Below are 15,084 nucleotides of genomic sequence, written 5' to 3'. Positions count from 1 at the left end.
CGAGGCCCTTTGCCTTCAGAGGCGGAGGCCGTCGCAGGTATTCCTTCCCTTCGATCTCCATCAAGATCTGCGCACGGGGAGCGGAGAGAGGAGTATAGGAGTCATACCTGGGACGCACCGACCTCGGAGTCTGTCGGCGGGGTGATTTTTGGATCTGTCGGGGTGGAGAAAGCCGACTACCGGCCGGGGGCCTGCTTGGTTCGGCGGGCTCCCGACCTTTTCTTCGCTTCTCCTTCGGACCCCTGGGCTCGACCAGGCGTCGGTCGGACGCTCCTTCGTCCGCGCGCATGTACTTGTATGCGCGCTCCAGTAGCTCGACGTATGTTCGGGGGAGGGTCTTGTCCAGAGAATAAGTAAATCGGGACGACCTCAGGCCCCTCTTCATGGCTGAGACCGCCATGTCTTCGTTGAGGTCCCGAACCTCGAGCGTGGCCGCGTTGAATCGCGCCACGAAGTGTCGGAGCGTCTCGTTTTCCCCCTGCTTGAGGGAGAAAAGGCTATCCGACGTTCGCGGCGGCTTTCGGCTGGTGCTGAAATGGGCCACGAACGAGTGCTCGAGCTGTGCAAAGGAATGGATACTGCCCGATCGAAGATCGGAGTACCAAGCCCTGGCAGTCTTGCGGAGCGTCGCGGGGAAGCCGATGCAGAAAAGAGCATCGGTTGCCCCTTGAATCGTCATGAGAGCTTTGTAGCTCTCGAGGTGGTCGACTGGGTCGGTGGAGCCGTCGTAGGGCTCCACGTGCGGCATCTTGAACCGACTGGGAATCGGCTCGTCGAGGACCAGTCGGGAGAGAGGTTGGGCGGTCTGGAAGTCGACGTCGTTCGAAGACTTCTGGCCGTCCATCTGCAGTTGGGCGAGTCGGCGGTCGATCTCCTCGAACCGCCGCTCGTAGTCGTCCGCTCGTCGATGCTGGGAGACCCCAGGGGTGGAGCCTTCGGAAGACTCTGAAGGAGAGGCCGACGGTGTGCGCGGCCGCTTTTCCTTCCTCGCCCGTTCCAACGGGGAAGGAGAGGGCCGCAGGGACCGTCGGTCGTCGCGCCGAGGTCGACCCTCCTCCTCCCCGTGGGAGCGCTGTTGGGAGTGCTCGCCTGGAGGCGGCAGGGGTCGGCGCGACCGTCGGCGGCTGCTCCTGGAAGGCATAGGTCGGGCCGCCGGTTGTTGCTGGAGGCTTTTGACTGCGTCGGTCAGTACGGTCATCTGCCGTACAATGGCCGCAATCTGCGCCTCCGTAGTCACTGCAGGGCGCGGAGAGCTAGGCTCCGCCGCCGGTGGTGGTGGAGAGGCCTCTTCCCGGCGGGAAGAACGCCTTGCCGACCCAGTGATTCTCGATCGTTGAGCTCTTGTCTTTGTCATGTTGACCCCCTTCCTGGCGCGCCAATCTGTTGCGGCCAATCGCCTCGTCGCCCGATCGCCGGGAAGCGTGCACCTGCAAAAGGAAGTCCGCACTGACCGGAGGCGGCTCCGGCGGGGACCCTCCGACGGTCAAGTCAGAGAGGTGACTGGGCAACAGTGAAATGCAGACAGAGAGCTCCGAGAGGGAGAGAGAGAGAGAGAAGCGAGCCTGCGTAAGTGGGAGAGACGGGCGGATCGACCCCTTGCACTGTTGCCTTCCCCGGTATATATAGTGGAGCACGGTATGGCGCCGTCATCAATGGCGCGGACAAGTGAGGAACTGTCAACTCACTGTAGGCTGTCAGAGCCGCCGTGAAAACATCATGTCGCCGTGTAGCCGTCTAATCACCAGGGTTGACCCGGCTCTCGGCGGGACAATGCCCCTAGGTAACCGTGCCGCATGTCCGTGTCAGAGCTGACAACGTCTGGCGGCCGTACGGCGGTTGGTGGAGTCGGCCGACCCAAGGTCGGTGGCCAGCAGAGTGGCGTCGGACTCCTCCGTCAGTCGGCGAGCTTCAAGTGGGTCGGCTACCGGACCTCTGGGTTCAGTCGGTCGGGAATAGACCGTGGAATGGCCGTGGTTAGCCGCTGATGGCGTCCGTTGGCCTGCCGCCCGACTTACGATCGGCCAGTCAGAGTCGTTCGTCGGTTAGTCGGTCGGACCGCTAGCCGGTCGGGCCCTCCGATAGTCGGTCGGTCGATCGGTGGGGTCCCGAGGTCGGGCCCTCCGATAGTCGGTCGGTCGGTCGGTGGGTATCCCCCAACATGTATAATTTTTAAAGTACAATAAAATTCTACTTCCTACGACTACAATTAAAGTTGACACCACACTTTAAAAGTTATGCAAAATACGATCTAACAGTTGATATCCTAAAAAAAAATTAATTATTGCTCCAAATAGAAGATGCAACTTAAATCCAAAATAATTATCAAAATTATTTTTAGTCCCAAATGATGCCCTAATGACATAATTAGCAGCACCAATCTCCTTATGCCATGTTAGATTGGAAATTTGCCTGGAAATTCTTTCAAGTCATATAATTTCTTTTTTAACAAAAAAAAATGGAGCACCATCATGCAGTGCAGATCAGTTTACCAAAATAATTACCACCAATAGCCCAGTCACTGTGAAATGCGCCACTATAAGTCTGTAATATGCACACTATTTTTTTTTTTTTGAGTAAATTATCCTAAGTCTCAACCTCTCTTTAGATTTGGGGTAATTACATGATTTCACCCAATATTTCAAACATATATACATAATCTTCTGATCAAATATAAAAATTTAAAATTTAAAAATTAAAAAATTATTAAAATAAAAAAATAAGATATTTAAAGACTCAAATAAATTAGATAGTGAGAATGTTAATAAGATTATTAGTTTATTTAATAGAAAATATTCATATGAGACTATATATATATATAGTTTAATTATTTTAAAAATTTTAGATTTTTTGAAGATTTTCATTTTTATCCTAAACTTTGATTCGTTGCAATCAGATCTTCAAACTTTTATAATACTGTAATTTCTTTTTGAGTGCTATTTTTGTTTGACGGCGGTAACAAAAATGTCATGTGCTATCATATGACATAATGAAAATTAATGTGGTATATAATTAGCTGACGTGGAATTCTAAACTTCTTTTTCTTCCTCATTTCTTCTTTCTAATTATGATTTTTATTTTTTATTTTATTATTTTTTCTCCATTTGTTTGGAGCATGACTCACTTCAAAAGAAGAAGATAGAAGAACAAAGCACGAAAGATTAGAATTGTTGTTCTCACCTTCTTCTTGACTTCTTTAAAAATTAAATTTTCTAAGATTAGTTTTGTGAGTTTATAAGATTAGCTACAAATTAAATGAACCAATAATTCAAATCATTACAAATCTAGAAACCCCATCAATCATATAATTTTTCTAACAAATATAAATAATAAAAAAAAATAACTATGATTCATCTGACCTCAAAGTCTAAATTTTTCGGCACTTAATAAAAAAGATGGTGATAGAAATAGTCTTGATGATAGCTGTGGTCTCCATGTAAAATGGTTTAGAAATAGCGATGGTATAGATAGAGGTATTGATGGATTGTAGGGGGTGGTGGAGTTTTAAAAAAGATAGCGGTGGAGAGAAAGTAATAAAATTTAAAATAAAAAATCCTAGCTAAAAAGAAAAAATAGAGAAGAAAGTGTTTAGGATTCCATATCAGCATCTATTACGTATCACATAATAGCATGTGATATTTTCATCACGGTTGTTAGATGAGAATAGCGCTCAGGAGAAAAATTGTAATATTATAAAAGCTTAAGGAACTAATTGCAATGAATCGAAGTTAGAATAAAAATTAAAATCTTTAAAAAAAATCTAAAAATTTTAAAATAATTATATATATATATATAGCAAAAATTAGATAGTAAAATATTAAAATATATATTTTTAAAATATTAGATGAAAATTCGTAATTATCTCAAATTTTGAGGATGGTATCCGTAATCATATATTTTTTTTTTCAAAAAATAAATTCGGGTAGATTTGATGCCTCCGAAAACGGTTCTGATGATCGGCACTCGTTCGCCGGTCTACACATCCCACTTCAACATCTCGTTTTAGTGGACGATCTCGTTGATCCGACCCGTTAAGGAGGAATCCGATTCAAAATAACAGCAGATATTTTTTAATGAGTAGCCTACCCCCGCGCACCCCCCGCCACCACCGCGGCCCCCCCTCCCCTCAAAACCCAACTCCCCTCACCGTCGACTAACGTCCCACCTCCCGCTCTGGCGTGCGTTTGTCTCTCCCTCCGCGGACGCCTCATACACTCGCTTCCCTTCTTTCCCTCCTTCTCTCTCTCTCTCTCTGTTTGTCGGCGACCATAACTAATTTTTCAGGTAACCCGATCACCTCTTCACTTTGGACCAGCAACAAGCTTTCTTCTGTTTGAAAAAATGTCCATGTTATTTGATTTATTGCCGTACTTTTTTGTTTTTTACGTTCTCTTTCTGTAATGTAAAATTCTAATGGGCAGTGTGTTGCCTTTCATCTGTTCGGAGAAATGCCTAGCTCTCTTTTCACATGGATATATACACATATACATGTAACTATTTGGGAAACGATTCGTCATTATATTGTTTCATGGTAATACTTCAAAAACCAATTGAGAGATGGTGCTTACCCTGATGGTTACACCCCTTTGCTTGACAACTAAGTATTCCGGGTTCGATTCTTGGATGGTGCATCTCCACGAATTTGGACTTGACCAATTATAATATGGGTGGGTCTCTCTTCCTTTCTCTCAGAAAGAAATAAAAATTGCTGTTATAGCATTCATACAACGTTGGGCGATAGAAAGAAATATATGCAAATAGCTGGCAATCATGCATATGTATGCCATCGACTTCAATCGTTTTAACTATTTGTTTAATATGGGTGGGTCTCTCTTCCTTTCTCTCAGAAAGAAATAAAAATTGCTGTGCATACAACGTTGGGCGATAGAAAGAAATATATGCAAATAGCTGGCAATCATGCATATGTATGCCATCCACTTCAATCATGTTAACTATTTGTTCCATCCTATGTATCTGAAAACACATGTAAACTGAGAATCAAGTGGTTTGGATAGTTATGAACCAGGGAATAAAGTAGACTATTTGTTAAGTTATGGAAAAGTTGTTCATAGAGGGGCCGCTTGGCATATAGATAACTAATCTCCGAAACCCCAGAAATTATTTAAAATTATATTTTTGGGTATTTTAAGTTTTGCATGATGAATGGTGCTAATCATCAAGTGTCCCACCACGCATTTTTGATTCCATGACAAAGCTACATCATTATGTACTGAAACCATGTAGATGAACTGTGGACACACTTTACGCACACACAGCCAATACCACTTCTTTCTTCTACAATATTACATAATTCAGCTAACATTAATTCACAAAAATGAACTTATATACATGTCAGAATAAAGTTGGCAAGTCATATTGTTTTTACCTTCAAACAAAGCAATGTTTAGTTACTACCTTTTAATCAATTCCTTGTTGGCTTCCTAGCTACTGCAGGTTCTGAACATCGTCATACTATCCAAGATAGAGTAAGACAACTGTTATTCCTTTTGCATGTATCTGCAACTTATCATGATATTTGTTCTGTGAATCAGAAATTTTTTTTTAAAAAAAAATAGGCAGATGACTTGATATTTGCCTATTCAATGAACTGGATAGGTTCCATATACAAAATTTGAAAGCATGCTCCGTGTTACTATTTTGTCAAAACTTTTCATTTTTAGTGTGCATAAGCAACATATCTGGTGTACAAAATTGGCTATGATTCAAGCATTAGACTTGTGCTACCAAAATTTTGGGGAAAGAATGATCATAAATTTAATGGTAAGAATATCAATATGCTTTTTATGTTCATATAAATTATATACCTACCTATTTCCGATGTTTCCTGACATTCTCACATGTTTATTCCATTTGCATGTGCAATTCATGTGCCAAACAACTGGTTCTAGAAAAATTGCTGACAGTTTAATTCTAAAGCTAATTACTTCCTCTCTCTTTGCAGGGGTAAAGTCAATTAAATTATCTGTCTGTTAGCAAGGTTGGAGGGTTGAGTTGTCTCTCAGTAAGTTCAGAGGTGACTGGGTTGGATGAGTCTTTCAATCTGGTCTGAATCAGATTGAAAGTGCTATCTGGTTCTTTTTGGGGCCTGACTGAGCTTGTTTTTATTTTAATTGCTTCATTCTAGTGTTTGGGTTCCATAGTGGTTTTCTCTCGAGCTACATAATCCATTCATATGGGTTTTGCCAATGTCACGGATATTCTCCCTCAGAAGAGTTAGTCACTCTGCTTCCTTTGCTTCTTTTTGAGCATATCCATTAAAATAAAATTCCCTTCATTTATTTTGTCTAAATTTTCATCATTTCTTCATCTCTTTCAGGCATTTGCTTGGGTTTTGTGGAGATAAAGAGGCCTGCAGCTCATGAGTTTCTGAAGGTTTCGTTTTTAAACCTTTTCCTTACAGTTCTTTGGTTTATTCTTTTTCTTAATTGACTTCAAAAATCCATGAGAATGTGGAAATATGAATGTTCAAGTTTAAAAGTCTGTTTATGTTGTTGTTGTAGTAGTTAATGTTTATTGTTTGTCCGCTCAGTGGAACCCATCTTTAATATAATTTGTCTTAATTTTCGTTTTTTTTTTAAATTTCCCTGTATATGTATAGTACCTCTATGCTTTATGTTACATGGTTTGAAAGATTTAGGCCCTCAAACTGAACCAGAAGTTTGAACCCATGGCTCAAGTATGGAGCCCAAGCTAAAACACAAACTTTGTTTGTTTGGGTATGGATCTTGCAGAATTGGATCTCATCTGATTGGACCAGGTCATCTCTAGTGAAATGAATTAAAAGTTCAGGGTCTGGCCCATACTCAGACACAGTCCAACATCCTTCTAGGCTATGCATATACAGCCTTTTATTCTGTGATGGATGTCCATCGGGGCTCCCGTATGATACAAAAGGTGTTTTATTAGGGTGGCTCAAACTAACTTAGGGTAACTGGATTTTGATTTCCAGAATTTGTTTGAATTTGATGTGAAAGATAGCTTGAATGAAAATGAATATTAAGATGTTCAATAATAGGTATGATCGTGTTGTATAGTCTTGTAGTTCTTAAAGTGGCAAAAATCTGTGAGTTTGCTCAGGTAGTGAATGAACATCTTTAAATTATAGATACCCTTGGTATCTAGAGCTCTCCGCTTACATTTGATGACAATGAAATAAACAGTCCAGATCAACTCCTAGAGCCAATTCTGTTCTTACTTCTGAATTTATATTCTTTTAAGTAATATTATTTCTTAAACAACATCCAAATTTCATTATAACGGGGTGGAATTTATGGGGCTAGTGCTTCATCAATCTCAACTTATTAGATATACCAGAATTCATCTAAAAAGGTGATTCCTGGTTGTTTGAAAATCTTGAGATTATCAGATTTACGGACAAGCTCAATCTATCAGAGATGTTCATCCATTTGCCTCTATTGCCTTATCTGTCCACTCTATCCTGCTCATGTTGGGAACATCAATGTATAAGCTGATTGGCTGTCCAAACAGGATGTGAGAGAACAGGGTGCATCTTAGAGCATTACTTCACAAGCTCTTTCTAGTTTGATTCTATTAAGTTATTTTCTTGTAAGTGTTAAAACTGCTATTTAGATGCTTCAACCTATAACTCGGAGGAATATCTGCCCCTTCAACTTTAAATTATAGGTATTTGGTTTTCGTATTATAAATTTGGCTAGATTAGACATGTTAAAATGGAGCACTGACCTCTTATAGAATCAAAATCATGAAGAGAAATTGTCACAATTCAGGACCTCATCCAAAAAAGCTAGCTTGAAGATATTATTTGGTTCCTTAGTTCTCTATAAGTACCCAGGATCTACTCATTTCATAGCCAATGTGGGACTAAATATACGCACAGACGGGTTCTCATATACTCTCCTGTTTAAACCCCAGCGTCCTCACCCTACTAAGGGTCGAAATTCATTCAAATCCAACCACAAGTAATAGAAATCCAGTCTAGATCCATGCTGCAATATCTCCTTGTCCGCATAGACCATGGGCCAGTTCTGCTCAGATGCCATTTATTATAATCTAGGATCTCATCTAAAAAGACTAGCTAGAAGGTATTACTTGGATTTCTTAGTCCTATATAAATACCCAGGATCCAGGTATTGCATAGTCGATGTAAGACGACACACACCCTTCTTGGTCTTCATAGAAACTAAATGGTTAAGATTTTCTGTTATTAGGTTGGTAATGAGTATGAAAGAAGTATTGAAAGGTCCATCCCAAATGTATCAAGAGAGCACTAGGTGATATAGGAAAAAAAGATTCATGTCAAACATTACATTTTGTGATGAAATATGTAATCGTATGCCGATCTAGTTCTGTGCTGTAGGCCAATTTGGACGTGCATTTTCAACTTGAATTGATGTATTTGTTGTGTGAAAAGTTACATGTTAGCAAGAGGATGCACAGTAAGCTACCTTTTCAAGTACAGCTAAATGCTGAAAAGATTAGTGATGACCATGATATCAAACATCATAGATGAGAAAACCATATCTCAATAGTATTCTACAAATTAATCATGAATAATATTGTATTCTGCCTATGCAATCTAATTTCAAATCAACGTTTTGGAGTAAGTAGCTAAATCAAAATTTATTCAATGGTATAATATGTTGCTTCTTTGGAGTAGTCAAAAGCTTTTCAAAAATTGGAAATATTTAAACATGGTTGAATTGTGATTTTGATTGAATCTTACTTCGAAAGTTCTTTTTTCTCCCTCTCATTTTGCAGTTCGGATATCAACCTTTTCGACATGTTGGACAGAGAACATCAAGGATTTTTGCTTGTAATACTCAGGAATCCGGTCATCCTTCTAATACATTCAAGAAATATGATCGACATCGTCAAAATGTTGATCTCCCACCCATACTTCCAAAGAATAAAAAGAAACCTTTCCCTATCCCCATAAAAAAGTTGATACAGTCTGCTAGACAGGATAAAAAACTGGCAGAAATGGGAATAGAGAAGCCACTTGAGCCCCCAAAGAATGGGTTGCTGGTACCTGATCTTGTTCCTGTTGCCTATGAGGTACTGGAGCATTGGAAAGTGCTGATCAAAGGCCTCTCCCAGCTTCTGAATGTTGTTACAGTTTATGGCTGTAGGTAAGTCAGAGATGATGTATGTGTGTTTCTTTATTTGTCTCTCGAAGACTTTGAGATGTCATATTTATAATCATTACTCTCCCTATTATTCTCTGTGTGTGTGCGCGGGCGCACGCGCACCCATGTGCAATTTAAGAGATTGTCAAAATATGCACCATCTAAAAGAAAGGCAATTTTCTGACTTTGGTTGAGAGGCCCTGCAGACTTTTCAAGTTAGAGCAGTGCTTTTCTCTAAGAGCATTGATGCATCTTAGGTTCCTTTTCTTTTATTCATATTAGATTGAACTTGATGGCTGATGCCTCTTCATGGATTATTTGTGGAATAAAAGAACATCCTTCTGAATTATATTTAGATATATCATAAAAATCTGATTTTTTCCTGTTTTTAATTTGAAAATTATATCTGTCCATGGAATTTTCTATGTAAATAATCAACTTGGGCGGCAAGACACTTTGCTATATTGTTTATCCATAACAGTTACACAAATAGTATCTTTATGCATGTAATCTATGAATTATTTCAACATATGCATGATGCATCAGCACTCATTGCAATTTGATGCTAAGCACTATTCTCTTCATCTCTCTCTTTTTTTTTGTTTTAATTCTCTGGAAAGATATATGCTTAACGAGGACTACATACTCAAAAGTCAGGAAGCAAAGAACTATATAGCTACTGTGAAAACATAAATCCTAGAAAATGCTGACATATTCTATCAAATTCCAAGTTGGTTAACTAGATCGCCTTCCTTTTTCCATATGCACCATGGATATACACCTGAAAAAACTTGGAGTTTTATTATATTTACCCATCGTCAACTGATCTCAGATGATCCTTCTCAGCAAATGTTCTGAAGTCCATGTTGGTCCAGCTGGCCACCGGATTCAGGACTGCAGAGGCACTGGAAGTGAGCAGCGCAGGAACCAGCACTGTTGGGTTCGAGGTTCCATCAATGATGTTCTTATCCCCATTGAATCATACCACCTCTTTGACCCCTTTGGCCGGCGCATCAAGCACGAGACTCGTTTCAATTATGACCGAATCCCAGCAGTTGTAGAGCTATGCATTCAAGCAGGGGTTGATTTGCCAGAATATCCTTCACGCCGACGGACCACTCCCATTCGAATGCTTGGGAAAAAGGTGATCGACAGAGGTGGATATGTCCATGAGCCCAAGCCATATGGAGCAGAAGATTGTATGTCACTGCTTGCAGAGCTTGATACCTATGGAGCGCAAGCCGGTCAGTCGCCCTTACCATCTGACACAAGAAAGCTTGCGGAGAGGACTCTAAAAGCATACAGCACGGTGAGGCGGGGTGTACGGCAGCTGATGAAGAAGTACACTGTGAAGGCCTGTGGGTATTGCTCTGAGGTCCATGTGGGCCCATGGGGACACAATGTGAAGCTTTGTGGGGCCTTCAAGCACCAGTGGAGGGATGGTAAGCATGGGTGGCAGGATGCCACATTGGATGAGGTGATACCCCCGAACCATGTCTGGCATGTACGAGACCCAAATGGCCCACCCCTAACAACTGCACTCAAGAGATTTTGTGGCAAAGCTCCTGCAGTGGTGGAGGTTTGTGTGCAGGCAGGGGCAGAGATACCTGAAAGTTACCGGCCTATGATGCGGCTGGACATTGTGCTTCCAGACTCTGAAGAAGCTCGACTGGTGGCATGAGATTGAATGGTTGCTAGATGAATAATGACCTTTGCTGATAGAAGGTTGGAAGATGATCTGGCTATCAATCAGCCCCTTGCGAAAATTCAGTGGTTGAGTTTGTTAGTACTCAGTCCTCTTAGTGGGCATTTATTTTTGGTCTTAACTGTTCAAGATTGTAAGTTTCTCTTTCTGACCTCTGTAACCCTGTCGGTGGTTCGTTTGTCTCAGAAATCATTTTCTGTGTGCATTAGATTTGGTGCATGTAACTTGCATATAGGTTTTTCACAGTACATTGTACATCTGTCTTGGAAAGAAATGGTTATGCTTACAATATTATATGACACGCACTTTGCAAAGAAATATAGCTACTCTCTTCATGCTTTGTATCAAACAATAAGACTGGTCCTGTTTATTCAGGTATTTCCTTATTACTTAGTACTCTTCCTCGGTTCTTTTGTTGTTTTCAACATTATAACAATACATGATTAAAGTCACCAAATGTTTGTCAATAACTGGTGGCAATATATTCGTTGCACTTTTGTACAGGGCATGAACTTAATGGTTGGCATGCTCATTCTCTTAGTATCTTGATGTTGTCGGTTCAGTTTCGCATGGGAGTGGTGTCTCTGGAATGTCTGATATGTGTTGCAGGATTAAATGCAAACCTAAGTAAGTGGATTGGATTTTGTTATGCAAGTAATGTCTTGTGAGGTGTGATTGAGTTTATCCGAGTTAAGTAGCTAGAGGCTTAAGTTTAACTGGATTCAAAATATTTGGACTCGAATCCAACTTGATTAAAAAAAAAAGAAGAAAGTAATACTTGGTTTGATTCGAATACCAATCAAGTCATGCTTAAGCTCGAATTTTAACTTTGGCCATAATTAAAGAACATAGTTAAAATAAAATAAAATATAATATTATTATATTTTAAAATATTAAATCAATAATATATTATAATAAAAATATAATATTATTAAAAATATATGTAGTCGATTAGGTTCATGAGTCTTTGAGTCAAGTATTTTGCTATTCGAACTTGATTCAATAATTTATTCGAGTTACTCAAATTCAATAATAATCAAGTCAAACTTAAGCAGCTCACAGATTACTCTACTCGTTTGCTCCCTTATACATGAACACATGCAAAAGTCAAATAGTATTGAAACCTAAATCGAATGGTATTAACATCTTCTAAGGGGTTATATGCAAGATTGTCTTACACAAGTTTTGGTGCAATGTTGGCTAATCTTGCAGGCTTTAGAAATGAAAATTTGACATACAAACCCCTTAAGAATGTTAAAATGTTAAAGTTGCATATGAGATCACCAAGAGAATTTTAGTTATAACATCGCTTAATGTTAACAATGTTAAGAATTAACACAAAGTAAAATTCCCACACTTCGGCGTAGTCGCTTAAACCAAATCGGCAAATCCCTTACCGACATTGCTGTTAAGAGCCTGCGGATTTTGTGGATCGCATTGATCGGACGGGCAAGATTAATTGTATCGTCCGTGAGAAGAGCGAGTCGGCGGCTGGGCCTTCTACGGAACCCTAACCCTAGGCGCTTTTGTTCCCGGCTCCCCCGCCTCTATATATACGCCCTCAATATCCTCAATTGGCGATATCAATCTTCAAGCCCTAACCCTATTCTTTGCCCCAGCTCTCTCCTTTCTCTCATTACCATCCTTTTCCTTCTCCTCCGATCTCCTGAACGGTACGCTTTTCTTGGTTCTCTTTGGCGGCTGATGATGATTGATCTCAAAGATCTTAGCGGATTTCAGAGAGGCCGCGCGTCGATGATCTGATCTCTTGTTGTTACACACACTGAAGCCCCCAATATTCCTCTTCTCCAATATTGTCCTCCTTTTTATTTTTCATTCGAAATATTCCTTTTGATGCTGGAAATCTTTTTTCTTTGGAATAAAAAGGTTTGAGGTTTTTCTTTAGATTTATGATCAAAATCTAATTTTGATAAATTCCTGCCAATTATTTAACCGGCTTGTCTTTTTTTTTTCCTATTATTTTTTTGAAAAAAAAAAGGTTTTCTATGAGGAATTGAAGCGATGATGAGTTTAGAATAGAGGTTTGGGCAGTGGCGAGACGCATCAGTCATCTCGCCGTGAGCCTTTCCCCATTATTAAACGACTTCTCCTTCCACTGAGCTCCCAATTCCACCTTTCATATCATAAAGCAATCCCTCCCTTTGGTCGAATTGGTTTAGTTTTATTTTTTTTCTTTTTGCAATTTCTTCAATCTTTTATTATTTCTTTGCCTTTTACACATTTTTCGACCGATTCATTTCCATTCGGTTTGGTAGGCTGTGATGAGAGACAATGTCATGCACCACTCTGATTCAATCAGTGCTGACAATCGACTTGTAACCGATATTTATCTGAGCCTATTCGCATTAATGTATTTTTTTTTTTTTTTTATTCCCATCAAGCACTATGGATCTAAAGCTGGGTAGGGAAGTAATTAGAGATTTTTTTGGGGTATTTTCTTCGTTATTGCAATGACTTTGTTATATATATATATATATATATTTTCGTGGAGGACCAGGTGATGTGGGTCATAACAAAGGTGGCCTAACCATGATGCGGACCGAACAGCGCTTCATGCGCATTTGTGGACTGCAAGTGCCGTCTGATGGTTCTCCATCCCGCATTTCCTTTTTTTTTTTCCAAAGTAATCATTTTCCAGTTTTTACCTTATTTATATGTGGCAAATTTTAAACAGATGAATTGTTGACATAAGTTGGGTTGAATTATTGAACAGTCTTTGAACATTTTGATTTAAATCTTTCTTCTAAGAGGTTATAGTGATGAATTGAAGACTTCTCAAACCATTATTTTATTGCATAAGATATCAAGGGCATGTTTAGTGAGTTGGACTCTGGAACGTGATTGAAGGAGAGTGATTGATTGCCTTGTGAAACTGCTCTTGCCTCTATTGTTCCTCCTAGCTAGTAAGAGAAGATTGCTGCATCAAAAGTTATAGTTATAGGCTTTAACAACAGCAATATTCATTCAAATTACCTTGATTTTTTTTTGAAACAAATTATCTTGATTTATAGTATTCCCCCTACACCTCAGTGTATCTGATGGTTACCTATGAAAATTAACTTCCAGGGGTAATCATCTGTGCACCTGGGAAGCTCTCTGCTCGCTTATCCTTCCTATAGCAAACCTTAATCCGACAATCAGAAAGAAAGCAGTTCAAGATAAAAGAGTAGGAAAGGAATTCAAGATTATGAGAACGTCCATAGGCTACTAATCTATGATGCTTGTACCATTTAATAAGTGATGATGATGATGCAACAATAAAAGCCAATCACCATAAAAAGATATGTGCAGCTGTGCTTAAGTAAACAATTGATTTGATTCATCATTTTTCAACATGTATTTAATGTTTTCATTTTCTACGAGTAGGATGTTATAATACGATACCATTTTTTTTTCAAAAATAAAAATATTTTCGTCATTAAAAATTTTTAAATAAAAAAAAGAAAGCGTAGACATTAAATACATATTGAAAAATAATGACTATATAAACCAATCATATAAAGTGATATGCTTCTGTAAATTATTTTTATAAATAATAATTTTTTTTCAGCCTCTTTGGCTATTCTGACTTCATTTCAGTCTCTCTGGATATCCAACTATTGTTGACCATAACTTGGATTATAAAAAAAATATTAAAGAGTAATATCCTTTTATGATCCCCACAAAGCAACGACAAGTATTCAATTTCAAATTTTTCCAAAAAAAATATAAAGAAAAACAAGATTTCAGAATCCTATGAAAAAAATATTATAAGACTAAGATATATTAGCCAAATCTTTTGTTTCCACTTTTACATGGAATATATTGAATTCAATAGATTGCACTGATCCCCTCTTGCAAAGGTAGACAGAGCAAAGGTTGATTATCATGACCATAATTTATCTTAAATTTATTTTACAAAATAATATTTTTTTGAGATTAGAAGAGCTAATTCCCACTATCCTATTTTAATCTTATGATGATAATTATTTCAAAAACTAAAGATATGAGACCAGAGAAAATGCTCAGCGATTATAATATGAGAAAATGTTCCTTTGAGCGTGTCTTTTGAGCTTTCTTTCTTGCATATGCAAGCGCACGCACACATGTACACGCCGAGTGGAATTAATTATCGTTAAACACTATGTGATAATTTGTTTATATTTTTATCAAACACCTTAGTAGGTGAATGCGTTTGGTGATACAAATGGATATATACATGGTCTGTTATATGTGAACGATGATGTACTTATG

General features: G+C 39.2%; 1 protein-coding gene and 3 non-coding genes across 7 annotated transcripts; all 4 read left to right on the top strand.

The window, feature by feature from the left end:
* Positions 1-4,078: 4,078 nt before the first annotated feature.
* On the top strand, positions 4,079-11,129 carry LOC105050613 (APO protein 1, chloroplastic). 4 transcript variants are annotated; one of them, XM_010930695.3, is made up of 6 exons: positions 4,079-4,281; positions 5,960-6,019; positions 6,143-6,230; positions 6,335-6,390; positions 8,758-9,128; positions 9,972-11,129. In XM_010930695.3, the coding sequence occupies exons 3-6, from the start codon at positions 6,191-6,193 to the stop codon at positions 10,804-10,806; spliced, it is 1,302 nt and encodes a 433-aa protein (XP_010928997.1). In that variant the 5' UTR covers positions 4,079-4,281; positions 5,960-6,019; positions 6,143-6,190; the 3' UTR covers positions 10,807-11,129. The 4 variants fall into 4 exon arrangements, with proteins under 4 accessions (XP_010928997.1, XP_010928994.1, XP_073118008.1 ...); XM_073261907.1 differs by lacking the exon at positions 4,079-4,281 and adding an exon at positions 4,312-4,664; XM_010930692.3 differs by having other exon boundaries at positions 5,960-6,230.
* A 1,399-nt stretch (positions 11,130-12,528) lies between these two features.
* Positions 12,529-12,622, top strand: LOC114914480 (small nucleolar RNA R11/Z151). Its single transcript, XR_003801737.1, has one exon. It is a non-coding gene; the product is annotated as a small nucleolar RNA R11/Z151 (small nucleolar RNA).
* Positions 12,623-12,846: 224 nt separating this feature from the next.
* Positions 12,847-12,955, top strand: LOC114914481 (small nucleolar RNA Z152/R70/R12). The gene has a single exon (XR_003801738.1). It is a non-coding gene; the product is annotated as a small nucleolar RNA Z152/R70/R12 (small nucleolar RNA).
* Positions 12,956-13,104: 149 nt separating this feature from the next.
* On the top strand, positions 13,105-13,189 carry LOC114914479 (small nucleolar RNA Z221/R21b). The gene has a single exon (XR_003801736.1). It is a non-coding gene; the product is annotated as a small nucleolar RNA Z221/R21b (small nucleolar RNA).
* The last annotated feature ends 1,895 nt before the right edge of the window (positions 13,190-15,084 follow it).

Source organism: Elaeis guineensis, chromosome 8 (genome assembly GCF_000442705.2).
Source record: "Elaeis guineensis isolate ETL-2024a chromosome 8, EG11, whole genome shotgun sequence".
NCBI classification, from domain to species: domain Eukaryota; kingdom Viridiplantae; phylum Streptophyta; class Magnoliopsida; order Arecales; family Arecaceae; genus Elaeis; species Elaeis guineensis.
This window is presented reverse-complemented; position numbering and strand designations above follow the sequence as displayed.

What these genes read in the sequence shown, in the direction of transcription:
- LOC105050613 (XM_010930695.3), top strand. Translation starts at nt 6,191, where the DNA reads ATGGGTTTTGCCAATGTCACGGATATTCTCCCTCAGAAGA. An exon ending in GGATATTCTCCCTCAGAAGA is followed by an intron (nt 6,231 to 6,334) that starts GTTAGTCACTCT and finishes CATCTCTTTCAG; the next exon opens with GCATTTGCTTGGGTTTTGTG. An exon ending in CAGCTCATGAGTTTCTGAAG is followed by an intron (nt 6,391 to 8,757) that starts GTTTCGTTTTTA and finishes CTCATTTTGCAG; the next exon opens with TTCGGATATCAACCTTTTCG.